The sequence below is a fragment of the Varanus komodoensis genome, unplaced genomic scaffold (genome assembly GCF_004798865.1).
Source record: "Varanus komodoensis strain SLA01 unplaced genomic scaffold, ASM479886v1 scaffold15, whole genome shotgun sequence".
NCBI lineage: Eukaryota > Metazoa > Chordata > Lepidosauria > Squamata > Varanidae > Varanus > Varanus komodoensis.
The window spans coordinates 28984761-29012751 of NW_025335440.1; the positions used below are offsets into that span (position 1 = coordinate 28984761).

Consider the following 27991-nt stretch of genomic DNA (forward strand, 5'->3'; position numbering starts at 1 on the left):
TAAAATTGCCTAGCTTATTTACCAGAGCACTTGGACCTGGCCATTTATGTCCTTAGCAGTTTTAAGACTAACCTAGTGTAAGCCGAATTTTACACAAGTTCCTGTCTTGTTGACTTAAATGGAATACTACCACTCTGTACTTACCATCTTTGAGCCCCTGCCCAAGAATGCTGCTTGGCTACTTGGCTCATGCTTTTTCTACATCACACTAGCAGTAGTGGAGCAGAAAAAAGAACTCTTTAGGGCTAATGTCCAGCTTGAAGCAACTGTGTCTTCAAAAGGCTCTTATCCAGAGCCACCCCAACAGCAGAGATACTGAAGGGGGCAATGCCAAACAGCAATTGAGATGAGATACTTTGTGGGAAGATGGAAGGGCAAGGGCTGCACCTGAGGACATCATCTATCAATTTGCTCAAAGTGGAGGGGATTATTTCTTGCCTCCCAAGGACCAGAATCTATGCTTTAGAGAGAAGACATGGGGCAAAGTGGGGAAATCGGTGGAGCTCCACTTAGTATTCTGATGGGTGGATGGAGATATGGCATTGGAAGGAGGGCTATCAGGTAAGGAAAACATGACCAGACTCTTATTATCTGTGCTGTGTCCTGGTCCTCGTCACATCTGCTGATCTGGTGATTGCCTTTCCTCAAGTCTCCAGATGTAGCTTTTGAATGCCAGATCAGTCCAGAGTAAGACCTCTATGATCTATCACTTAATAGTTGGTGACCTGGGTAGAATGGTATAATCACAGAATAGTAGAGTTGGGAAGGGCATAAGGCCATCAAGTCCAACTCACTGTTCAGTTCAGGACTGAGGCCCACCCCACCTGGCACCAAATTTGCCAACTTAAGATGGCCTTCTTTCTGATGCATTTACCAGATAATGCATGTAGGGGAAATATTGTAATTTGCTTTTAGCAGGCCTAGCAGTATGGACTTGTCATAGTTTAAATTGTTAAAATCTGTTTTTAGATCTTAGTGGAATTTTATAATATTTTTACTTTTTATATGTATCTTTTATTTTATGCAACCATTGTACACTACCCAAACTGCTTTGACAAATTAATAAATTAAAATTAAATAAAGAAAAATAGAATTTTCTATTACATCAAGGATCCAAGGCTGCAATATGGTACTCAGTTTTCCAGAAGGAAGCTTAATTTCTGGAAGTCTTGTTTCTGAGTAGACAACACAGGAGTGTAAAGAGTAATATTCTAGGCCCATATAACTTTAAAGAGGCTAGCCTGATTCACTGTTATATGTTAGAACATATCTTAAGTATGTAAGAGCTGTGCTAGGGTCAGGCAAAGCGCCTATCTATTCCAGCCTGCTGTTTCCACCATGGCTAATCATTGGCTACCAGAAGCTAGAAACAGGGCATGAGTGTAACATCGCTCTCCTGCTTGTGTTTCGCAGCAAGAGGTATTCTGAGGCATGTCGCCTGTGATCCTGGAGATAGTATATAACCAAGCTATATACAACAACTACAACCTTTTGGCAGTAATCAGTACAGCATCTGTATGCATTCTTCCTTTGAGAGTTTGTAAAGCTTGTTGAATATTTATCCCCTGGTTAATAGTGGTAAACCACAGCTTGTATTTGTGGAAATAGGTAGAGATATAAGGAATCTCTCAGATGATAGGGCTACAGTTCTTCAGTCAGATGAATCAAAAGCTGCCTTTTTGATGAGAAATATGTGTGTGTGTGTGGGGGAGGATGTTCCACAGCTGAATCTTGCTAGTGTAGGAGTGGTCAATATCAGAATGGTGTGCACTAATTTTATGGTAGAACCATAAAGAAGTAGCTTAAACATCAGTTTAAAGTCTGATGTGACTGGCTTTTTTCCCTCATAGATTGTGATGGGGCTAAACTTATGGGCTGTTTTTGCATTTGAACAACATCTTTAGGTAAACTTGTGTTTTGTTCCCAGTCAGGAGGAAGGTCTACTGTAAAATAGCTACAGTTTTTAACAAAAATCCCCCCAGCTCAACATGGTATAGAATCCTATCATTTGGCTGATTCCAGCTTCAGTCCTACCTTGGGGCTAGATGGCTGTCCATAACTATGGAAACATGCAGTGTACAACAGTAGCTTCAGTTGCATTGTTCAGAGAGCCTGTGTTGTGGTGGTTTTACAGTGTTGGACTAAGGACCTGGGATTACTGACTTCTAGTCTCCAATAGGTCATGAAGCTCACTGGATAACTTTGGGCTAGTCACTTCTCTTAGCCTGACCTACTTCAAGGGGTTTTATTGATTTATTATACTTATATGCTGGATTATTGTTGTAAGGATAAAATGGAGCTGTGTGAACTGTCTTGGGTTCCTCACAACAGGAAAAAAGGTGGGATATAAGAGAAAAATAATGAAAACAATAAATTGGTTCCAGTGAACAAACAAATCCAGATTTAGGTCTATCTCTTTGCCACTTACAGCCCTCCATCTCCAAGGTAGTGGTGAAGTTGGCACTAACCACATCCCCGGATGCTGCACCACAGCCATGTTGTCTAAATAGCATGTCTGTTAAGGGTGTGGTACCTGAAAGCTGTAATTAAGGGCAACTTCTCAATTTTGAAACTTGAGTGAACATGGGAAGCCCTTAACTAATGCACTAAACCGAAAGGATTTTTGTTAATTGAAGAATTATACAACTCAAGAGTAAAATGAGACTCATTAAAAATGAGACTCAATGCTTTAAAAAAAGCCATTGACGAATGCAAAATATTTGTTGTGGACTCGTAACCTAAGCAGCCCCAGGTTGGGAGCAGTGTCACATAGTTGGGATCCAGCTTGTGGAAAACCCACGGCTTAGCTGGCTCAATTGACGTCTTCACTATTATCTCCTGTGGGCCCAATAATCTCCAGGGCTTGTGTTGTTGTTGATGATTATTATGTTTAATAATTCTTTAAAGACTATCAGAGTGTTGGTCAAAAAAGGATGGTATCCCATTCTTAAATGTAGACTGAGAGCAAGGCAGAGGTGGGGTGTGAACCACTGCACACTAAATGCCTCCTTTAAGCCTACAGTATTCATCACCAACAGAAACGTATTTCACAGCAATCCCAACTGCAAGTGAGAAAATGTGCTGATTAAAAAATCTTGGGAGGTGTGACAAGCAAGATGTTCTGGGCTTGCTTTGGAGCCCGGAGGCACCATGTTGCCTCCTGCAGTGTGTGGGGGGTTTAAATGATGGGAGTACAAATATTGCTAGACTTGAAAAGGAGCTCTTCATCAAGTCTATTCCAGTGTCCAGTGGTGGAAATTACACACACTAAAAGCCTTTATAATGTACCAATCAATGATCTGTCTTCCTCTCCTCTGATTATCAGAAATAATACTTCACAAAAGCTGCTGAAGCTCTTCCCTTGAATGGCACCTGTAAGCCTGACAGTTGCTCAAAGGTCCTTCTTGTTTTCCTGTTCAGTGAAGGAGAAAATGAAAGAAGGAAATGTCACTTCTTGGAATGTAGGAAACACTTGAGACAGAAAAACATTTCCCCCTCTTTTTCTTTTTTTTAGCTTTCAAAGGCAGAATTGCAACCTTTAAATGTATAATGAAAGGCCTTATTCAGTGCCTGTCTACATTTTGCTGTTTTAAAGTAAAATGTTTCTGAATATAGTGATACACTAGATCAGGGGTCCCCAACCTGCAGCCCATGAGCCACATGCAATCTCCACACTCTTTTTGGTGGTTTTTCCTTACAGAAAGCATTTGCGAATTTGAGCAACTTGCCCAAACTCTGGAATCATCTGTGTACCTAGAGTGCTTCACTGAATTGTTTCTAGTCCCATAGAAAAGAAAAATCCTTGGCATTTTTTCCAGTGGAATCACAAGATCAGCAGTGATCTTCTTTCCTTTTCCCCAAGCCTTGAGGTTCATTTTTATATAAATTTTTGAGATATGGGAACTAGAGCTGAACTGGAATTTACCATTGATTAAAAAAACAACAACCAAAAGTCCCAACTTAAATTATACTCTTCAGTTTGATTCTGTATTTCCAGTCTTCACAAACTTGTTTCTTGGTGGATGTAATCCAAGCAGCAAATGGATTGAACATCTGGCCATAAAGAATGCTATCAATGAATGAATAAATATGATTTTTCAGTTTTTCTTTATAATGCCTATGTTTATGCATTAGCAGTCCAAAATTTATTGTACTGCAATTTACTGGAAGGTGCTTCAGTTATGAACCATGTTTACTTATAATATAGAAATAGCTTTTTAACTTAAATATTAACTGATAGGGAGCAAAAGTAGTTCTCTCGGGGTGCAGACTCCCCAACTAGTTTTCACCATAGCCAGCCCTGTGTCCAAACTTCTTGCTTGTTTCTTATTCTCCCTGCATGCTCTGATGTGTTTTTCCTTAATGTTATTTTTATAGGGTACAGCTTTCCATCTTATTTATGTGCAGGAAATACAGCACAGCATTGCATTTGATGAGATGTTTGCTGCAATAAATATTTAGACAAATATAATTGCTAAGAGAAGGTCATATATATTGCTGAGGAAAAATCTGGAAGTTAGAGCAATTAGATCTGCAGGACCAGTTATTCTTGATTCAAATCTTCCTGAGGGAGCCAGGGGTTAGGGTTGCTAGGTGTTGCTGGATTGGTGCCAAAGGGTGTTCCTGTGTTTCTGTATTCAGTGAACCAGTTTGCATGACACAACAGCTCCCCATGGCTTCACTTAGCAATGCAGGCTGTTGTCTATGCCGGGCACCCATAAGGTGCCATTTTTGCATGGAAGCTGTGTGTGCTTCTATTTGGTACAGTTTGCCATGTCATGTAACCCCATTGTTGTGGTCATCTGAGAGGGTAGACAACCTTCAAATAAAGGCTATAAGTTACATGAGGATTGTCTACCTCAAGCAATCCACTGTAACAGATTTTTAAAGTTCTATTTCACTTTTTCTTCTATGACATTTTGAGTGTGTTGCAGTCACTACTTGAATATTCAAAATGGTGGCCAGAACACTTTGCTAACCCTCTGGGGGCAGGGAGATTAATCCACAGGGGCTTATTATTATGTATGTACAGACCCACAGTCTAGCAGTGTTTCCAGATGGAAGGTTACTGGTGCTAACTGTAAGAAAAAAAACTTTGTGGCGCTATTCCATCTTCCTTAACAGATTTTTTTTTGCAGAAAGAGGGAAGATGGAAGAAATGGTGGGAAAACATGAGAGGGTTACTGGCCAAACATATCAGTCTGTACTTGAAGCAAGGTAGTTGCATGGTAGAAAGGGTTATCCGAAAGGACCCTAAGTTTATTTTGGCATGCAGATTGGCTTGTGGCACTGACACAATTGGTTGTTGTGGGAGTTATAGCAGTAAAAGTTACTCTTTTGCTTGCTGCCTTCTTACTAGATGTCCCCCACACATTGCCCCTTTGCTGTTTTTGAAACGTGTTTGTTATATGGCCTAGCTGGTGGAGTTTTAATCTATTCTCTTTGATGCTTGAGGGTTAGCTATTGCTAACAATTGGTGCTTATGTTCCCTGCATGTTAATGGACTCCCGTGGATACTGACAAAACCAATTTGTTATCTGGCACGAGGATGTCCACTTTCTGGAGAAAAGGTATTAAGAAATCCATTGGACCAGTCTATGTGCCTATAGAATGAACCTGCAATTTGGATCCCCAACCTTAGCCATTTTGTGTGGTTAAAATGGGCTCTACATGACATCTGCTTCGAGTGCATAGCATATTTAATAGTTTATCAAGAAAAGAAGGCATGATAGGAAGCTTTAAATATGTTCAGTGTTTCCATTTAATTGTGGATTAGGTTTAAAAGGTAATAGATGACTTTATCTAAACCTTACTAGGTTGTAAATCATTCATATTACATTCAGAGTCCTCTCACAAAGTTGGACAATTTATTTGATTTGTACCAAAAGCCTTTTCTTTCTATAATATCGGCAGTTTCGTATGCCTTGCTTATAGTAATTAATTATTTCCTACAACATCATGCATTGAACTTGCTTGAAGCAGTAGACATCCACTGAGGATCCCAGTACAGCATGAATCTTCAACCATTGTGATGGATGGATTCTAGTCAGGTTTCTTTACTTATTTACTTGAATAACATGAAAATGAGAGTTCAGTAAAAATGGGAATTCCTGCTAAACAAAGCCAGGGAGTAATTACTGGAAAAAATAGTTTTGTGTATGCACAGTGCTTGTGAAATGTGACAATTTTGTAGCTCAGAAAATGGATTCCCTGATTATCTGTAAAATAGCCACAGGGTTGAAATTGACTGACATGAGGCCCCTGCTAATGGCAATACACAGCCTAACTTCACTACCTCTGGAGATGAGGAACTGTTTTATTAATTATGTTTCTCAAATCTCAGGCCTCCCTGCCACGGAGGCCCATAGAAGTAGGTAGCTTCTTGTGGTCAGGTTATCTGCCCATTGGAAACTAGTATGGAAGTGGTGGTCTGTGTGTGTTTTGCATTTCGGTACCCAGAGGGGTTCATGCCGCCATGTGAACTGACTTGAATGAAGGTGAGATGTGCCAGTTTCCATTGCCTTACTACCTGAGCTGTGCTCATAAAGTTGGAGGTGCTTTAAGCTCTTGTGCTCTTGTGTTGTTGCAGGAAGTCTCATCTGATGCTCCTGGGACTCTGACTGCTGTTGAAGAAAGAAAGGAGAAAGTTCCGATCCCACACCTCAGCCATCTTGTGGTCTTGACATCAGGCAGCACACTGTATGGCCTGGCAGAGAGAGTGGTTGCCACGGAATCCCTGTGCGTTAAGAACCCTTTTTTCAGCCTCCTGTTAGGAAATGGAGGACACATTAACACATTATTCTGGAGGCTTGCTAATTAGTTTTTATAAGCTTTTGCCTGTGATTGTTCTGTTAAACTACTTCAGGCAGTTTTCACGGTATTAGTTTTATGTCCATAGCTGTGATACTTTGTACAACTAGGTCATCTTTCTCCAATGGCACTAGAGAGGTGGGGAGTGTTACTTCAAATATTAATTTCAATAACCTGTTGATTTATTGGACCGTTCAGTGATAAGGCACTGTACTAAGCCTAAAAGAGAGGACATGACTACCAGACTAAAATGTAAAACCTTTACTTAGTGAAGATGGTAAACAGAATACAGCAGTATGTTTGCGTAAGATACAAGATTTCAAAGTGACATGACATGCAAGATGAAATAAGTTCTGACACAAAGCAAAACAAAATCTCTTTTCCCCAAAGTGCGGAAAACAAGGTTTATAGTCTAAGTAGACACCTAAACAAAAGGGAGAAATTAAAACAAAAAACAAGCATTCCCTGGGTATGCACTTGTTCTTAATGTTTAGTATTGAATTAATAAAATTTCAGAAATGCATGTATGGCATGGGAATTTATGTATTTACTGTTGTTGAGATTTCTATCCTGTTCAAATTGTGAAGGCACCTTTCACAGAATCACAAATCATACTACATAGACCAGAAATGATATCCTTAATAGGGTTAAACTATATGGGTTCATGGTCTATACTCTACCAAACATCATTGAGCTCAAACTTGTCTTAACTTTTGCTTAAAGCGGTTGCTATCTCAGCACATTCAAGTCCCTTTGATCTAAAGACACCTCTTATTCTTAGGAGAAAGCAGTTAAGCTAACAGGAACAGTGAGAAACCTGTGAGCTGAACATTTCGGTTTAAACATTAAGATAAGGAAAAAGGAGCAATATTAAATCAGGTGGTGAGCCATGGTTATATCCTCACAAGGGTGCCGTACCATATAAGACAACATAAAATAACTGCACCTTTGCTCAGTTGTTTTATTATGTAGCCACCTGTTGTTTGTCTTTGCAAAACATTTCTCTGGTTTTTTAAACACTTCCTTTCAGTACAATATTTAGAGTTGTGTACACGTATGCATGATCTTAGCAGATATGGCAGTCTTAAAGAAATAATCCAGAAATTATAAACAAAATGTAATAACTACCTTGCTGAATTGGGGCGAGTCTAGTCTAGCACCTGTTTCCCCCAACTTAGGTAATTTTAGCTTCTGAATCTAAACATCTTATTGAGTGGTGGTGATGCACTCCTTTAGATATATATAGAACCTTCTTGTACAGTGTGATAAAACCAAATGCACAGTGTTTGGGCTCCCTTGTGTTCATTCTGCTGAGTGGAGCCCTCAGCTGCTGTTATATACAAAGCAGGAACCCTCTCTTGTCATTCCCCAGAAACAGATGGTGCTTTTGATCCTTCACTGAGTGCACCGTCAAAGTGACTAGTAGCAGTTGACAGACTTGCCCTTTGCAAATTTGACTGGTCCACTCTTAAAGTCATTTAGCTAGTGGCCATTGCAGGAGTTGGAGTTGGGAGTTGGATCTGCAAGATAGGGAATTGACATCCATCTGGTTTCAAAGGGCACTAAACTGAGGTTTTCATACTTTCATTGTCTAACTGTGAGTCAATCTCTTTACTATCTTTTGCCCAGATTGGTCTTAATAGTTTTTCTCTTTTGTTTCTCAGAGTATTTTTAGCTGAACAATTTGAGCACCTCCAGTCTCATCTTGATGCTGTAATGCCTCCAGCCAAGAAACCTTTTCTTCAGCAATTCTACTCACAGGTCAGGATTTTAAAGTGGAAATGTCATACATTTTCCTGAATCACCAGCACATAAAATGATGAGAAATTGTTTACTTTATTTGATGTATGTTTTATATTAGTAAAAAAAGTTATTATTAAATGAAGTTCTATTTCACTTTGTTTTCCAGACGGTTTCAACAGCCAATGAACTACGTAAACCTATATACTGGATTGTAGCTGCTAAAGCAATTGATTATGAACAAATGTTGTTTCTAATGGCAAATGTAAAGTGGGACATAAAGGAAATCATGTCACAACATAATATTTATGTAGATTCCCTTTTAAAGGTAAATATTTTTCTTGCACCATGTTTAGATGACATAAAAAGAGATAAATTATTTTTGCAGCTTTGTTGTATACTCTGCACAACAGATCCATACTTGGATCCCCCCTTTTCATGTAATAATAACTAAAAAGGTCCATTATTAAAACTGAAGGCTGCTGAGTCATGTGCCAGCAGTGGAGGAGAGTTGGGATACATCTTGAACAAAGTCACTGTGGAATTCTGTTAATTGGGAATGTGACAGTCACAGCACAAAAAAGGAAGGAAGGAAGGAAGGCAAAAGGCAAAAGGCAAGGCACTAGTGCATGCTAATCTAGGGTCCTCTGGGCAAGCCGGCCTACAGAAGGTCCTAGGTGCAATCTTCAGTTCAAAAGATCAGGTAACATTACTGGAAAGAACCACTTTTGCCTGAGAGCCTCAAATGCAGCTGTCAGTCAGTGCTGACCTAGATGGTATCTGGCCTGCTATAAGGCTGCTCCCAAATTTCACCTGATGTGACTAGAGATCCAACCTTTGTAGATCTTGCTGTGGAATTCTGTGAGACTCCTTGTTCCCCATTTTACTTCAGGTTCCAAGTAGGGACCAGTTCAACCACTGAATGTTAGATAGTTTAGGAGATCAATGGCATTTCTTATAATAACTGAAAATGAGATGATATTAAGTCAGCTTTCTTAGGATTTGGACTTTTCTTAATTTTCTTAATTGTACTCCTGTAATTTCCCTCTGCTTAGGTGTGCCACCACTGACTAATTTGGTCTTTATGTTATATTAGGAATTTGAGCAGTTTAACAAGAGGATGAATGAGGTTTCTAAGAGAGTCCGAATTCCACTACCAGTGTCAAATATTCTTTGGGAACACTGTATACGACTAGCCAATAGAACTATTGTGGAAGGGTAAGTAGACAATTCCAGCCTTTCCAAAGAGAAACAGCTAAACCAAGATGGGTAACATAGAGCATTACAGGTGTTTTAGTGAACAACCTAGCAGAGACAAAGGTGAGGAATGATGGGAATTGTAGACTAAACCATTTGGAGGGCCACAACTTATCCACTGTGACCTAATCCAAAAATGGGCAGCCTGTTGCCATTCAGGTGTCTTGGATTACAATTCCCACAGCCCCTCAGCCTTAGCCATGCTGGTCTTGGCTGCTGTGAGCTGTGATCCAAAACGTCTGTTGCACATGGTTCAATGCTGCTCTTAAGATACAACTATTATCTACATAAATATGATCTACAGCTGTATGGTGTGCTGCAGTTAGTTTAGAGGTGACTGAATCAAGCAATCTTCACCTTTATTTTTGAGGTAGATAGTTTTAGAGTTCTGTGTAAGTTTTGCATTAATGACACCATGTCTGGCTGGCATGGGAAATAGAATCCTTGAACCTTAGCCTAAGCATAAACAACAATTGCACATGGGTGGGGATATTATTTATTAGTAAAAACTCTTCCATGCCTATTTTATTGACATGGAAAAACAGCTGTTGCTGCTGCTTCTCAGGCTTCTTCAAACATTACTTGCTAAAAACTTGGACATTCATCAATACAGAAATATTTATATCACTTTAGACTGTTTAGATGCATTCCAAATTCTATCCATAGCTGCATATTCAGAAGCTAGACTATTCCTGTTCCAAGCAGCATTCCTGATAATAACAACAAACAGTTCCTTTTATTTATTTTGTTTATTTCATTTCTATACTGTGATACATTTTAACTGATTCCTACACTAAATAGTCTGCCAAGATCAGAACATTAAAGCAAATGCTTCCTTACCTCTGGCTTATGCCTCTTAGTTATGCAAACGTCAAGAAGTGTAGCAATGAGGGTCGTGCCTTGATGCAACTGGACTTCCAGCAATTTTTAATGAAGTTGGAGAAGCTTACAGATATTAGACCTATTCCAGATAAGGAATATGTTGAGACCTACATCAAAGCTTATTATCTGACAGAAAATGACATGGAACGATGGATCAAGGAACACAGGGTAAGAACTGATCTTGGGTTCCTCTTGTTGGATGGGATCTGCAGGGATTGGGAATATGTTTGAAGGAACTGCATAGTCCATGCTTTTGACTAACCCTTCAAATGCCTTCATGAAATGAATCTCTCTTCCATTGCCCTAAGGCAAGACTTAAACAGGCCTCTTCAGAACACATGTTCTGGGAGGCTGGATGACACAACCCTCTGTCTGTTAAGGGAGACTGTCAGCATGGTTTCCTGTATTGAACTTGGTAGGCATGAAGGCTTTTGAGCATATTCTGTGGCTGAGAAATTATACAAATTACATTGCACTAATCATTTGGTTCCCCTCTGATGATGTGCGAGGGTGGAAATAGTCTGGGAAAGACAACATATGCTTCACTCGAGGAGTCTTGGACACAAAGTGAATTAGATATGTCAGAACTATTTAACTTTTCTCACTTATTGAGCCCTTTGAGGCATGCAGTGCACAGACACACCAAAGGTCACCAATTAATCATCTGAATGCAAGTCAAAAATTAAGCTATGAATTTTAGTCCCTGTCTTTGCAAAGCATTTTTGTTAACCTTGGGTAATAAAAGCCAAAAGTCTTCAGAAGGATAGGTTTCCCCGCCCCCACACGGATATCAACTGCAAAACTTGTTTCAGCCTCTTTTCTTTTTCCAAATAGCCTGTGCCATTGTTTGAATAGTTACGCTTGGACTCTGCTTTTTTGCCCATCCCTCATTCAGCAACTATCATAGTCTGTAAACAGTAATGTTAGCATTGTAGTTACTCTTACCATATGGAGCTGTGCATTTGTAGTTTAAAAACTTCCAAACGATGCACCACTGTCTTCCTGGCTAGAAGTGTGCTTTGCTTGGATCTGACTAAATCCACTTTTAGAGCATTTCAACCCTTCTCCCTTACACAAGAGAAATGTTGAAAGCTTTGCCTTTGTTAAATAATCATTCAGATGTTCTGGCCATGTCTAAAGGAAGAGAGAGCTCTGTTTAAGTGGGTGGCTGTATCTTGGCTCATTTCAGTGCTTTTGTAGGATTTAACAGTTATCCTTTTATAGATACACTATTACAAAATTCACATTTCTTTTGATCAGATGCAATATTACTAATTTGCTTTCAGATCTTTAGGAAAATTGGTAATGTGAGCAGAGGCAATGAAACAGATTTGTTGAAAGAGCATTACAGTCTTTTAGTGTCTGTTTTCATAGTTGTTTTCAGGCCTAGCCAGTATCACATATTTTCCCCTGAAGAATGGAAAATAAATTTTAAGTACCTTACAATGTTTAAATATTTATGGAATCGCGTTCCATCTAGTGCCTGACTAAAACTGTAAGCCTTTTCCTGTTATAATCTGTCATGCTTGTAGCCAATTGCCTTTCTAAGCTTCACAACCACAAATAGTATTCACAAGTGAGTGTTGTAGTTCTTCAGGAAATGACAGGTTCTGTCCATGGTGAAGATTGTATTTATTTTTCTGAACAATGTACTACATTTTTTCTGGGCATCTTTGCTTGGAAAGTGAAACATGATTTGCTTTCTTTCACCAGGAATATTCCACCAAGCAGTTGACTAATCTGGTGAATGTTTGTCTGGGAACTCATATCAACAAAAAAGCAAAGCAGAAACTGTTAGCAGCTATTGATGACATAGATCGACCTAAAAGATAATTGGAGAGAAGTTTCAGTCTTGTGATTGTTTTTTTTTGGGGGGGGTGCGAGGGCGTTAACCATGTGAAATGTGAAGAAATCTCTCATGGACTACTGGTGAGCTTTGGATAAATGGAAAAAAAATGTGTATCCTTTTCTTATTGGCTTCAAAGACACTTTGAATCAGTGTTGGTCTTCTCCAATGCAATTTTTATACTGGCTCTTTTATGTTTCTTTAGTTTTTGGGAGGGCACTATTCTACCATTTTGGAATGTATATTTTCCTTATTTATGTATTATATGTATGTATGTATGTATGTATGGCTGATCAAAATTAGAAGGAAACAAGCTAAGATAATATATTTAGTTGGTGGTTTTATGTTATAGTTTGTCTTTCTAAGTGTGGTAGTTCTCCCTTCTATGCTTCAAAGAAGGTTATTTGGGTCCATATAAAGGGTGGAACCTTGTATATAGTCTTCAGATTATGAATTGTGCATGTCCTTTCAGAATATGCATCAGCAAGACTATTACTGTAATGTTGAAGCTCATTGCCTTTTAATGTACTTTTAAATGCAAGTTGATTTCAAAATGAATTCTGTCTTGTCAAAGGAATTGACGACAAATTATGGGAAAGTAATAAACACTGTACACTAATAAATGGTCTTGTGAGATCCATTCCTGATAGCTCATGCAATATTGATTTCATGATAGCATAACACCATGTACTTTAGCCATGTGGGATAATAAAATATTCACAGTGATTGAGGTTATTCAACCTACTCTTGCCCCTGTAGTTGTGCACAAAAATAAGCTTCTGGTAAAGAACATTCTCCAGTAGGAATTGCCGGGTGCAGCTTTCCTGTATCTCCACTTTAAGGATAACAAGGTGCACTGAACCACCTTGGCAGATAGCACAGACTCCTTCTGAATTTATTTCAGTTTCAGAAATAGGCACAGATTGACCTACTATAGGGTAACTTGATACAAAAGAGGATACTACTAATTTTGTACCTTTAATTATTACGTAGAAGATGGGATCTCAACATATGTAGCCTGCATGCAATTCCTCCTTCTATACAGCAATTAAAAATAACTCCCATCAGCCCCTACCAGCTTGGCCAGTGGTGAGGAACAATGGGAGCTGTACTCCAAAACATCTGAAAGGAATTAGGTTGGGAAAGGCTGCCTGAAAAGTCTGTGAACACTGATTTCAAACAGGTGTTCAGCAGGCTGCTTGTATCCTGCGTTCTTGTTCATGTGTCATCCCTGGTTGATAAACTAGGTAAAGCTGAATTGTCAGTGGAAATATTGTCATTTTGCTTCTGCAATGCCATAATGTTTTCCTAGAATTCAGCAGAAAAGTGACTAATGGAGAATAAATCTCATTTTCTCTTGGCATATTTGTCACACACAGCAGATTTTTTGATCTAATGCATTACATTTCACTTTGAACTGAAAACTTTGAAAGGAAAGACAACTGGAGACCTTGAAAAAAATCTTCCATTTTAAAATCTGCAAGGTTAAAGCCCATTTGGCCTCAGGCAGTAGTATTTAAGGTGTACAGGTAAAAAATTGGGTTTATAATGTTGCAAGTGTGGGTGGAATCCGTATATGATAAGAATTTTTTTTGTCTAAGTCACATTCGTTCGGCAAAACATAACCACTGAAATATACTGTTCTTATATATCTTCAAGTGTAATGAGGGTTGTGCTCATGCTGAGTGATTTTGAAATCCATTTTTAGTTATTACTACATTTATATCCTGCTTTCTTCCTCTTGTAAGAAACCTGAGGCAGCTTACATGGTTCTTTTCATTTATCCTCAGAAGAGCCCTGGGAGGTAGGTTAGGCTGAGCATCACTGACTGACCAAAAGTCACCTAAAGAGTTTCATAGCTGAAGCAAAAACTCTGCTCTCCTGGGGTTTGTTGTGAGAATCGGAGGAGGATCACGCAAGCCAGCTTGGATTCATTGCAGTGGTGAAAAATGGAGGATATAAATATAATAAAAAGGAGACAGGGATGGAATAGGGCATCCTTTCTTAAATATGGTAGCCTCCTCAGATATGGTAGACTTCAACTACCATCAGCCACAGGTAGAGTGGTAAATGGTTAGCAATAACTGACCACTGGTGTCCGAAATATCTAGAGGGTATGAGATTAGAGAATGTGGCATTAGGAATTCTGATAATCTCTACTGAGTAAAGTTGTTTAGGATGAGACTAGGATATTTTAAGAGGTTTTTTTGCCATTTCTTTGGAAGCTTTACTACTGGTTTACTTAAAATGGAGCTGTGCCCAATTTCACCTTCTTTTCACTTATTTTCTTATATAGGTTTCAAAATAGATAGCACATTAGTTTGACTGTGAGTTATTCTGTGCATCTGATTTGCCAACATTGCTTGATGTTAATAGAAGCTAAGTGTTTCAACTGCTGCCAAGCCTTTTTGATGTTCTTTCTTCAAACTTGAAGAAACTGTCAGATTTTTCTTTTCAATTGTAGTTTTTGGCCTCTTTTTTGATACGCATATATTGATCCAAAAATTCAAGCTGTTTACAGTCCTTGCTCTGAGGACTGGTGTATGTTTATTTTAGGATCTGAATGTTCATTAGCAGTGTGGCACCCAGAGGATTTGTCAATAAATGCCTGATAATGAATGATACATCTTTTTCAGCACATGCATAAATAACATGCATTGATCAGATATTATTGGCAATTATGTTTGTTTGGGCATTGCACCAGACAGGGTAATGAGACAATAATTTTGGTTTACTATTGTTAGTTACTGATGGTCATAAAAATCTGCACAAATCTTGCCAAGATCACATTATTAAAACTCAAAAACAAGATTGAATATGCTGGGGCAGGAGGGGCTCACAGGATCAACTTTGCTGTTTACTAGAACTCTGAGATTCATCAAATGCTGAAGCAAACATCATACGCTTGAGCCACACTTCTGTGGGGTAGATGCCCATAAGATCAAATGTTCTGATCTTGGAGTGCTTCATCCATCTTAAACCTTGGCAGCAAGAGCCTCGTGAGCCAGGAGGAATGGTAGGGGCTTTTTAAACATCTTGGTTCTCTGAAAAGTTATTTAAATGTGAGAGGCCTCTGATCCCATCTAATTTACCTTACTGCCAAATGAATGAACTTCCCCCACTAACAGCCATTTTTGCCTGCTGCCCAAGATTGCAATGTTGATGGAGCCACCGTGGAGCTTACTACAGCAGCTGGGAGGGACAGAGCAGTGCAGGAGATCCACATTAGAGGTCCTCTGTGATTGAAGTGGTGCCTCCACTCTGTCTTGTGGCCCCTAAGGCACTTTCTATAACCATAGGATTGCTCTTTTAGAATTAAAGAATTAAAAGGTCAGAAATTTGTTTTGCATACCAGAATTGAATGGAGCTCACAGTCCTTCCACACAGTAAACCTACTCCAGCTTATTCTAAGCATTAGTCATTTCAGCAGTATAATTTTGACTAGTATGCAGGGAGTCACTGCATTGCTGCTATTTATAAATTGTTCAGAGTCAGAACTATTGCTGATCTACTGTGCAGAACCTAGAAAGCTGCCATTAGACCTTGATCGACCTTCTACCGACCTCTGTTCTACAGTATTGGTCTAAAACTGACCCAAAGTGGAATAATGGACTGGCACCATTATTATTTTCTCCTTTATGGTTGATTGGTTTGTTTTTGCAGGGTAGATTTTTAAAGAGGAGAAAGTGTGATAAGATGCATAGGATGCTGAAACTGATTTTTTAAAAATAATGAGGTAGGAAAAAAGTCCTTGTGACTGTTTCAATCTTGTATGCCATGCTGTAACTGCAAAAATTCCCTCTTCTAAATAAGTCCAGAGGAGTTTTGCCATTCTTCATATGTGGTAAATGGGGGGATGAGAACACAGTCACAGAAAGTACTGGTTTACTTTTGGCTCATTCATGCTAGGCCAAATTAAGACCGTTTAGTTCCCTAGCCATTTCTGTGAACAGCTTGAGGTTTTATGAGGTGGGTGTCACCAGTGGCCTGGCTCAAACATTGGAACTGTGGCAGTCAATTGTGGCTTCGGAATGTGGCATCCTGGAAAAGAACTGAGGTTTGGGGATAACCTTGTGCCCCCATATTGTCGCTATCCCACATTGCAGTTTGGGATTGAAAGCTGGGCCACGGATTTATAAAGCCTGGAAATGGCTCATATCCTAGTTTAGATTGATTTCAGGTGAAAATGCTAAAACATGAATCATGTCAGCTGGCCATAGTCTTCCCTAATATGGCAGGACAGAGTGACCATTTTCACATGATCAGCCTACCTTGCAGTGTATGTTGGTGCATGCCAGGAGACGTCTGAATATTCAGACCATAACTGCAGGTTGCCATGTCATCTGAAGCTGCTAAAGATGGGTTGTTTGCGTGATTAATGCACCACCCAGAATCCATTGGCTATTACAGAGTTGGGGGTGGATAGTTAGCCACAGCAAGATCTCCCCCTCACCAGAATCAGACCACACTTCATGGCCTGAATATTTGCAATGGCCTAATGCCAGTGTCACAGTCCAGCATGGCTTAACTAGGACATGGTGGGCTATATGATCATGTGAACCAGTCCATTTTTTTCTCCAATTTAAATTATAAAAAGCATTTTATATTTGAATATTTATGCACATTATCTGCTTAAAAGTTAGATTGCTTTCTCAACCTGGCACTCTGTCTTCAGTTAATGATCTGAGCTGACTCAAGGAGCTGATGGCTCACATGGATTACAAGGCCTGATTTGCATGTCCTCCGGACTGATTTTATATTAGTTGCATCTTAAAGAAGCAAATTATATGCACTATTTGAATCTACTTCCAGCATGCTAATAGGGCCTGAATTGGATTAAAACAGGAACAAAAAACTGGATGTGGTGCCAGCATGAAATTAGCTAAGTCTGCTTGCAGTGTTTAAGGTGAGGGAAGTGAAAACTCAGGGCATTCCACAGAGCAGGCATGGGCAACTCGTGGCTCTCCAGATGCTTGGCCTACGGTTATTATCCATCACAATTGACTATGCTAACTAGGGCTGCTAGGAATTGCAGGCCTCCAGCATCCAGAAGCCCCAAGTTTCCCACCCTTGCTGTAGTGTCACACAGCTCTGCAACTTTGTTTTGGGCACAGCACCACCCAACTATTGGTGTCTGTTCTTTCATACAATATTTTTGAACTTCTTTCAGCCTGAGTTCAGGGTCAGAAAAGCACTTAGGAATGACTTTCCGGTGGTGGAAAGAGCCAAAGTGTTGGATATTTTAGCCTGAACTCTTGCTTCCAGTAAGTAAGCCCTTTAGAAGAGGCATTTCAACCTATACAACAGAAAGGGAAATGTGCAGAAGCTTGGAAACCGTCAGCATAGTTGTCTGGGGAAGGAGCCCTGAGCATCAAGTTGGGACCCCAGGAAGCTGATACTCCAGATTTAGGTTCATACAGATTGTTTGTTCTTATTTTTCAGCTGGTACAAACTTGTGAAATTGGTTTCTTCCCTTCACACGTTCAAAGCCACAGTCCTTTCTTGCAGAATGTTCTTACTGACCAAAGAGTTCTCCAGAAGCATAAACACCCAGAATGAATCTCTGTGCATGCACAGGGTAGTTCATTGAGCCCAATCTAATATTTACTTCTAGGAATTTTTGAGTATATTTAAACCCTATCCTTCCAGGGGCACCCTTTGAAAATGAGTACGCCTCCTGTCTCTACACCAGTCCTCCAACTGGACCACCCTCCTCTGCCACCGTCACATCATGGGGTCAAGAGCCCCATCCACCTTGTCTGTCTCTGAGAAACCCCTATTCCACACACCCCACAGTTGTACATTTTGGTTGTTCTCAGAGGCTGCCTGCACACTTGGGGAGTCTGGCCTTGAGATAAGCATCTCTGCTTCTCTCATCTAAACATCTCAAATTGGTCCACATTCTGGGGCCTTGTTCCTCCTCCTGTGATTCCCCATAAGCAGTCCTTGGGAATGCATGTCAAGATTAAATGTCTTTCCCAACACCAACTCCATAGTGAATGGACTACACCACCAAAATGTTGGAAATGTGGGTGGAAATGGAGAGGCAGTGTAGAGAGCTGCTCCAGCCCACTGATCATTTTTGTTGCCATTCTTGGTACTTTTTCCAACTCAGTAATGTCCTTTATCGTGTAAGGTGACAAGAACTGAACAGAATATTCCAAGTGCAGTGACACCAAATACTTGTAGTGGAGGGGAGTGGTGGTGGGAAAGATCTTGACAGTTCTGTTCTATTCTTGATTATGCCTAGTATGGAGTTTTCCTTCCTCACAGCAGCTGTGCAATGGGCTGTTTTCATCAAGCTGTCCACTACTACCCCAAGATCCCTTTCTTGATCTGAACTCTACTAGTTCAGATCTCATCCATGTATACCTGAACTTAGAATGTTTTGCCCCAACATGCATTGCCCTACACTTGTTTATATTGAACTGTTTAAAGTTTAGTGTCATCAGCAAACTTGGCCACTTACTACTTACTCCTAATTCCAGTTCATTTATGAATAGGTTGAAAAGCATTGGTCCTGATACAGAAACCTGTGGGACTCCACTGATTACAAATCTTCACTGGGAGGAGTTGCTATTTATTCCCACCCTCTGCCTTCTGTCCTTTAATCAGTTATTGATCACAAGAGGACCCCCCCCCCCCAAGTTTGCTTAGTTTTCTCAGGACCCTTTGGTAAGGGACTTTGTCAAAAGCCTTTTGGAAATCCAAGTAAACAGTGTCTACTGGATTGCCCCTGTCTACATACTTATTTACATTCTCAACTCCATTAAGGTAGAGACACAGGACTTCTCCTTGTAGAAGTGGTGTCAATTCTTTTTCTGCAGGGCTTCTCCATCCATATGCTTACTGATTCTCTTTAATCATGCTTTCAAGCAGTTTATCAAGAACAGATATTGAGCTAACTGGCAGGGCATTCATTAGTTAAGTAAAAGTAGCCCTTGGCTGCAAGCCTTGGTCACAGGTGGGCAAGTCTTGGTCACAACTTTCCTTTAATGCTCTCAAATGGCTTGTCCCAGTATTCTTTCCCTTGGGCCTTGTTTTCCCAACCCTGAGCTGGGGAAGTGGAGACTTTGGTTGGACTACAACTCCCATCACTCCAACCATTGGCTGTACTGGCTGGAGCTGATAGGTGTTGCAATCCAACAATTGCTGGAGGTTCCCATGCCTACTCTAGCCCTCTTGATAGGTTCTTCTGTTTCTCCTTTCTTAGGTGGGCCATGTCCACCCATGTAGGTCCCCTCCCCTCCCCTCTTGCCCTTTCACTGTTGTTCACTTGCCCCTCAATATTGGCAAGATGTACCTCACATGGTAGGAATGTCTACGAAGATACAGCCCCATCACAGGTGAGTTTCTGTTCAAGGTGTCCTAGGGCTACTACAACAGTTTTGGATCCCTCTTCAGGAAACAAAAATTTGAAGAGGACCCAGATCCCTTTGATCACTCCCCCAGTTTCTTCAGTTCTCAGTGTAAGTAATCCTTATCCAAGCCCATGTCAACAAGAGAGAAATAGAAGCAGAATTCTGAGGCTTGCAAAAACATTTTGAGGTGTGCCTTTTTAAAAAAATGTCCTTCGGAGCACTTGAACAATAAATCACAATTTGTTCTTCCGTTCCATATTTCAGATAATGCCCCCCATCCGCCTGATGGGGGTATGATTAGAAGGTCATTTGCAGAATGATATATGTTCTTTCAGGGGCCTTTCTCTCTGCCCCCCCTTGAAATGTCACTGCTCTGAATAGCTGGGTATAATGGAAAGAAAAGCTTTCTTGCACCACATTGTTCTACAGAAATGTTAAATTTGCTTGGGGTGGAGAAGAGGTTTAAAATGTCTGCCTCACCATCACAGGTAACAAGAGCAGCTTAACCTGAAGTCTGATCATTCTTTTACTTTGTTACCTGAAAATGTCCATCAGCTCTCAGTGAGAGAATGCTTGTTCTGATTATGTGATGATTCCCCCCACCCTTTTTCCTTTCACTTGTCATTATTTTACCAAACTGAAGATCTGGTTTAAAATCACCCATAGTGCAGTACAGGTATAGATGCACGCATATGTATCATAATTAGACTTCAGAAAGCCTCTTTTAAGTTGGCACTTTTAGCACCTCCTTAACTTGTTTAGGAAATGACTGAGACCAAGCAATTGCTCTCTTGGAGAGGCTATGAATGCAATTGTATGTCAAGGCAGAAAAAGTCCTCCAAATTGCCATTTCATGCTACAAGAACTCCTTCCTCCTTCTTCCCTCAGGCATGGGGAACCCCACAGGGATTTCCATCCAACCTTCCAGCTTCTTCCTTGGGACTTAACCCCTCTCCTACGTAGGGAAAAGTTCTTTCATCAGATGCTGATTGGAGAGAAGCGCAGCTGGGCAATGAGAAAGCTCTTCTCTCCAATCTGTTCCCTGTGGGGGAAAGAGGGACTCTAAGCAGCACTTTGAATAGCATGCCAAATACCAAGTCTCCACATGTCTACTCGGAGGCAAGGAAGAGCAGCATTCCCACTCACAGGTAAGTAGGATAAGCCTGTGCATCCCTACTGACAAGTAAGCTGATTAGTAATCATACTAATCTATGATTTCGGTAACACTTGAAATACTGGCTGGGTGGCTGGGTTCAAGCCATAGTGGTTTTTTTTACTATTGTTGGTCTGTTGTGATGTCTGAATCCAGGTATGTTAATTCATCATAGTAACTTTGGTCTTTAGAAACCAAGATAAGAAACAATGGTTTATTCTATGGTTTCTCTGTACCATCATTGTTTGTCAGGTTGGCTGACATGGTCATGGTATGCAACTACCACAGAATCCTCTGGAAGGAGTAGCAACTGCAAGAGTCAATCCAGCCATTCAGTCTTTATTGGTGGACTAATGAGGAAGAGGAAGGTGGAGAACAATGCACCTTGGGGTTGATATCAGGCACAGTGGTTGAAGGAATAAATGCCAGCAGTGGGAGGGCTGCGCAGGGAGGATTGAAACCATGATAAAGTAGAAACCACTCAATCATTTGTTAGGTAGAGCATGGTAAAAGCCACAAATAATGTTAACCATGCAGGGTTGCTTGCCATGTTGTATAAATGCAGCTTCCTTGAAAGTGGAAGCTTTGTAGGGAATGTGCATTAGATTTCTAAAAGAAAACAGAGGGCCATGTGGACTCTCTTCACATAAGAAACTTGAAGCTAATATGGCAGTTTCTCTTTTCCTTCCTTCCTTGCTGCTCTGTGTTTGGCCTCACCTTTGCATCTGCACCCCTAGTTGAAGGCCACTGGTCTAAACCCAACAAAGAGAGTAACATGTGGGTGCATGAGAGCGGAGTTGCCTAAGCTCAAACAAGTTAAAAGAGAAAGTGGCAATTGTGCCCAGCTCCTCCGTTGAGTAAGCTGGCTGAAAGCAGATGAATGTTTACTTTGTTGTGCAAGGTTTGCTTTTCAGGCATGCAGTCATCAGCTGGGTGTTACATCTTTCCTGTCAAATTCTCCATAATGAGTGAAATGAGTTGAAATGAAGCAGCTCCATTCAGCTCAATACTACCTGATAGTTCTTTTTATCCATCCCTGCAACCCCCTAGATATCTCTCTGACTTTTTTCTACCCTGTTTGCTCCACTGGAATGCTATTCATCCCATTTAAAAAGACAGAAGTCTCACACAGATATGTGGCTCATAGAGAAACACAGATAAGCAAGTTTACAAAAAGTAGCCACACAGAATCAGTTGAAATCTGGCTGAGCAAATAGGTCTTTCGGTGGTGCTGGAAGCTTTAAAGACATGGTGCCAATCGTTACATGAAAGAGAGGCAGTTCCACAATACGATGGCTCTTTCAGGTTGCTCTGTATCAAACCTAAGACAAATGCAGCACCATCAAGAAGGCATCCTGAGGTTGACCAGTTGACCTTGAGGTTGACCAGGTAACAACCCATTGGTTGAACAGACCACGCATTGTTGTGCATGAGAAGGAGAGAGCAAATGTGATGCCTCCTGCACAGCTGCCACTCCCACTTTTCCTCCACAATCTGCAATCAGCATCTTTGAAGGGTGTGGCAAATGATGTCTGAATCCACATGGACGAGTGGTTGAGCTTGTTTAGTTTGGGTTCAACAACCCATGGGCTAACTGTTGGTTCAGATCTCCTATTCAACTGCCTGCAAAAGAGTCAATCAGAGGTTGTTGAGTAAATGGTATAGTGGTAGAGACTGCAGGCAGCACATCAGCTCTTCTCTGCTCACTGGGGCATATTCTGGTTAACTAATGGCCTATCCTTCCATGAAAACTTTTTCTAGATCTTCATATCCAGGCTACTTGCTAGACACCTGGGCACGCAGATTTTATTATTCACTTTCTGAAGCTGGCTACCACGTGGATGCACGTAGCTGTTTAATCCATTTGTACTTCATTCTGTGCAATAACATATGCCTGTAGAGACCTGGCAAGGACACTGCAAGTAAATGGAAGTGTTGCCAGGGCTGGCAGAGGGCTATTGGCATCTTCTGCAAAGTTGATTCAGAGAGTTCTTAGTAGTATGTTATTATTTACATTGCTCCACATGTGCCAATGAAAAGTTTTCAACCAAGGGATGTTATGGCCAAACTAATGTAGCTACGCATGCTGCTTTTCTTTTCTTTCTTGCAAATGCGCATGGCTCTGATTGAATTGGGACAACAGCATTTTCCTGTTCATTTGTTTGTTTACTGTACTTTTAGTGAAATTTCACCATTTTTTAAAAAGAAACATGTCTCCTTGTGGTCCTGATCCAAATTGGAGCAATGTGTATTTACAGGAGAATAAATGAAATGGCAAGCATAGTTCCACTGTGTGCCTGCTTAAAGGACCCTTTAGTTTGGCCCTCAGATGGAAATGAGAAGAACAGCTTTCAGGCTGTTTTTTATCTCTTCAGCTCATGAAGTATCTGCTATGTAGATGTCAAATAATGGGCTACCTTAAAAGGAACACCAATCCATTCACTCTCATTTTTTACGTGCTTTCAGCAAATAAGTAGCACAAAAATAAAATGCATTCTTTCCCTCTCCTTTTGGCCTAATCTTAAATCTTGTTGGACCCCATCATGGGAAACTGCACAGGAACAACTTCAGAGTCAACCCAGAAGGTTATCTACAAAAGGAAAGATACAAGGTCCAAAACACAAGGTCTAAAACTGATCTTTGCAATGCTTGCATGAAAAAACAATATCACACTCCTGGAGCAGGATAAAGCTTATTAACATATTGGATTCATGTGCAGGCATGTATAACAAGAAGGCCCAGCTTCTTCTATACTGCAAAGTGCTAAACCGTGTTTGTGTGTGTGTTGCACATCCTTTTTTTTCTTCAGATCTGTGCCATATACTGACTGCTGCTGCAGGGAATCTTCTTTTACAAAGGCTAGTCCTCTACTTGAGGGTTGGCAGAGAACCATCCTCTGTTTGAAGGCATCCTTTCCTGAAGGCCTGTTCAATTCCTGTTTCAAATAAAGAACCCTAAGAACTGGTTCCCATCACTGATTAGCACCTGGATGGAAGGCTGAATGGGTAGGCACACCACAGGTCGCCTAGGCACCATCTTTACACTGTGCTGTGATGTCTTCTGTTTCTGTTTGAATTGTAATAACTTCTAAATTTGAGGTGATACATGCCTATCAGCATCAACAAATCCTGTGCTAGTCGGTGTCCTCTTTTGTTCCCCTTTCAGGCAATGCATTTCCTTTCTTGGCCACCCTAATTGTGGGTGAGATGGAACAGAAGGTAGTAACAGGCCACCTCTGAGTGGCACGAGTAAAAAGGCCCTGCACACTTTTCCAGCATGCTTTGTGGAGCAACAGGAGAGGCAGGGCCCATACTGGGACATGGCTGGTTTGTTATGGGCCACTTATCCAAGCACTATCCTGGGGACTGTGTTCCGGTCAGCAGTCTTGGGCTTCTGTGGTGCTGATTGTAGGAAGCTGCCTCATTCTGAGTCAAACTGTTTCAGCTAACTCAGTATTACTGACACTGCCTGGCCGCAGTTCTCAAAAAGACATTTCTCTCAGTCTGAACCTGGGGCCTTTGGTGTGCAAAGCAGGTGCTCTGCCATTGAATGAAAGTCCTTCTCCAACTGACAAAGGCATGGAGGTACCTTTCCCTCCATATAGTCAGGAATCTACTTAAAGCCAGTCAGAAGTAGATCTAAATGATCTAAATGAATTATGCCTCACCATAACGACATGTACAAAAATACAGCACTACGTAGATTGCACAGCTGCCTATGTTGCACACCCCAGTAAATGGAAAAATGAAGGTGCAAGAAGCATGTAATGTTACTGTTCTTAACTTTAAAAGAAACAGAAATGCCACAAGTGCAATCAAATTTGGTTCCTCCTCTATCTCATGATATTATCCCATTTGTAGAGTCAATGTGCTATTTGTGGCTTGAACCAAAGGGTATTTTTGGAAATATAAATTTCTCTGTCTTTCGTTGTTGTTGTTTTGCATAGTTTTCATTTACAAAAGACTCAATTATGCCACAATAGCACAGAACTAACCGAAAAAAAGGAGTCTAAAAACTCACTCGTTGGCAAGGAAACCTGCAAGCAAACAAAACAACCTGAACTCTCCCCCCCACTCATTATGTCTATAATTTTTCCCCACCCTGAACCTCCCATTGACTTTTATAAGGCTTCCTGGGGATGATTGGCAGTTTGAGAAAGTTGAAATCCACAGCTTAGACCATTTCCCACGTCTTGATCAAAATAAGTTTAGCACAAGCTTCAGAACTTTCCATCTGCCTGCCTGTGGGCCTGCTATTTGGAGGCAGCAGGCTAGTGGCGTTGGCATTAGTGCCATCATGTCCATTCTGCAACATGCTGTGGACTCCATTTACACATGGACCTCTGTGAAGGGAGCACTCTGGGCACCCAAGAGGAAGCAGATGGACTGTTCTGCCAATGGACGAATCTGAACGTCACTGAGGCTGAAGAAGCTTAGTGGATTGGAACGCCTGTGACCACCTGAAATTACTGTCTGAGTGCTGGGCCATGGGGCCAGCATGTTGGTTGCCACAACATAAAGATGAGGCTGCCTTTTCCCAGACCAAATGCGGGGACCTACTCCAGATCTCCAGGAACAGTAGAAAGTACAAGAAGGACAACATGCAATAAAGGCACACTCCCATGTGCATTTACACAGAGAAAAGCCATGCTGGAATGCTGCGAGATGTAGGGTTTTTTCCTGTCTGAACTTGACTAGGACTGCTAGCTTAGGGACACTGCCTGATATCTCATTCAGAATGGCGGTGGGCACACAGGTCACCACAATGGTCAAGGAATGTGTCTTGGATATATTCAAGATGAACTTTTCACCATCCTGAAATTGAATCCTATCCTCAAGTCAATTCCTGACTCTTTGTTACCCAAGTGTTGTTTGTAGTTCTGAACATTATTGAGCAATTAAATAAGTTCACAATCTTGTCCATGTTCATACAAACCAATTCAATTAATCAGTGGTATATTTATGAATCATAAATTGTGACACTTAGAAATATTCTGTTAAAGGATTACTGGTCATTTGGGCAGAAATCTTTAATTGCATTCATAGATCCTTCACTAACCAGGACATGTGTCCTTACCCTGGTTTACCCAAATTATTGAAACAAGAACCATGACATGTGGCTATGAGCATGGCCTAGTTTCAGATGTAGAGTTGTAAATTTAAAATGCACATCAAAATGGCTCCTGGCAATAGAATACCCACACCCACCCCTGGCTTGGGGCATCACTTTTAAAAGTCTTGCTATGCCATTCAGTTAATAGCTTAATCCAGTCCTTCAAATCACCCCACCTGAATCATGCTGATTCAGCTTGCCAAAAGATAGAACTGGCTCTTTTAACTTCTCCCTTCACAACTACTGAGTAAACTTCCCACACCCTTGCTCTGGAGAACCTTGGGCACAAATGGGTGCCTATGGTTCACTTTTGACTTTTGTTGAGTGTGTCTCACACCCAAACTTGAAAGATTCGTCTGATTTCCCTGACCTGCCACATTGTAGTTCATGGGTTGGATCCAGTTTTTGCTGCCTGTGAAGGAAAGGGCTACCTCACAGAAGGTCCATCTGCATGAGTGTTGGAGATTTCCACTTCATCCCCCACCCCACGTCACAGATCAACTCATTCAGCAAGATCCATTGACTTTCTATGTAGCAATGGGGAAGTGGGGTAGAGGGGTTGCCATGAGAAAGAGAGGGCTTTTCTTCAGTCCAGCTGTTCCAGCATGAATTTGGATCCAGCCTGTATCTGACAAGTTACACTTAATTGTTGTGAACAGGTCACTTTTCCTTTCCTTTCCTTTCCTTTCCTTTCCTTTCCTTTCCTTTCCTTTCCATAAACTCAAAATGAAACAGATGCACAGTTCTTTTATTGTCACGTAACTGGCTACAACACAGTAGCAATTAGAGCTGTTGTCTCCTTGAGATGTGGAGACGCATCTGCCAATAGCAAGAGCTGAATCCAACCTAAAAGTTCCCCTCCTTTTTAGAAAAGCTTCTGGCTCCACTCTCTGGGTGACTGCTTGTGGGTTAGACAGAGGGAACACTGGACACTTCATACTCGGTCTGCTCACTTGACTGAGTCAAGGAATTCTTCTGTTGCCTCCCCTGACAACTCTGAAAGATCTCCCCCTATTTTCCCAGACATGCTGGTTCCCACACTCCATCTGAGACACTCTGATTTCAAGGTGGGCGCAACTGCTAAGACATGTCCCTTCTCCATTTTTACAGCCCTAGTTTAGACACATTAAAAAAAGCATTATTCTAACCTGCAGTTAAACGAAAGCTATCGTGCAAGACATCCAGACATAATCTTGTATGGATACATCTATGACAATAAGGCTGCTGACTTCCAGGGACAGATTGCAAAGAGGCAAAGCTTCACTTTGAAAAGTGTGATTTTGAGCCACTGTGCTGGACTCTTTGTTTCAAAGGTGCTCTTATACCCAGCCATTAAAGAATCAGGGATTCACTGCCTGATATCTCGGAAGTCTTAATTAGGCTCACACTCAAAACTGAGCAAAAACTGATATGATGGACTAAAACAAGCAGCAGGATTATGTTTCTCTTGTACATCCACAGCTACTCCCAAGACAGTTCCTTGGAGTTCCTTCAAGGCTACACAGCACAAAGGAACCTGGTCATAATTGCAAATGGTGCTGGACATTGCAGGGAAGTAGGTAAGTTACCCACACATTATGTGCTGTGACTGCAGCCTTCTGAGACTGTGTAATGCTTATTGCTCTTCACATGCACCAAGCAGGAAGCAGTTCTCAGCCCACCCTGGATGCAGTTTCTATGGAGGGAAGCTTATGACATAGGCATAAGGCGTAAGGAAAGCATGCTTCAAGGTAAGAAGGAAACAAAGATACTGAAAACTGTTGAGATCAATGACTGTTTAGATTTGTGATTTTCTAATGCAACATAAAAATTTTCCCATGCAAACTGAAA

The 27991-nt window shown here is 40.9% G+C and overlaps 1 protein-coding gene across 4 annotated transcripts in view; it reads left to right on the plus strand.

Annotated features, from left to right (window-relative positions):
* VPS50 (VPS50 subunit of EARP/GARPII complex) overlaps positions 1–27720 on the plus strand; it is a 100461-nt gene extending 72741 nt beyond the window's left edge. For 2 of the 4 annotated variants that reach the window (XM_044424870.1, XM_044424871.1), the window contains exons 23-28: positions 6590–6738; positions 8475–8571; positions 8720–8878; positions 9647–9768; positions 10668–10857; positions 12403–13158. In XM_044424870.1, coding sequence (XP_044280805.1) covers positions 6590–6738; positions 8475–8571; positions 8720–8878; positions 9647–9768; positions 10668–10857; positions 12403–12522 — 837 coding nt within the window. In that variant the 3' untranslated portion in view covers positions 12523–13158. Of the gene's footprint in view, positions 1–6589; positions 6739–8474; positions 8572–8719; positions 8879–9646; positions 9769–10667; positions 10858–12402; positions 13159–23858; positions 24055–27622 lie in introns of those variants that run through there. The other 2 variants (XR_006414203.1, XR_006414204.1) reach the window with 2 other exon arrangements.
* Positions 27721–27991: the final 271 nt, after the last annotated feature.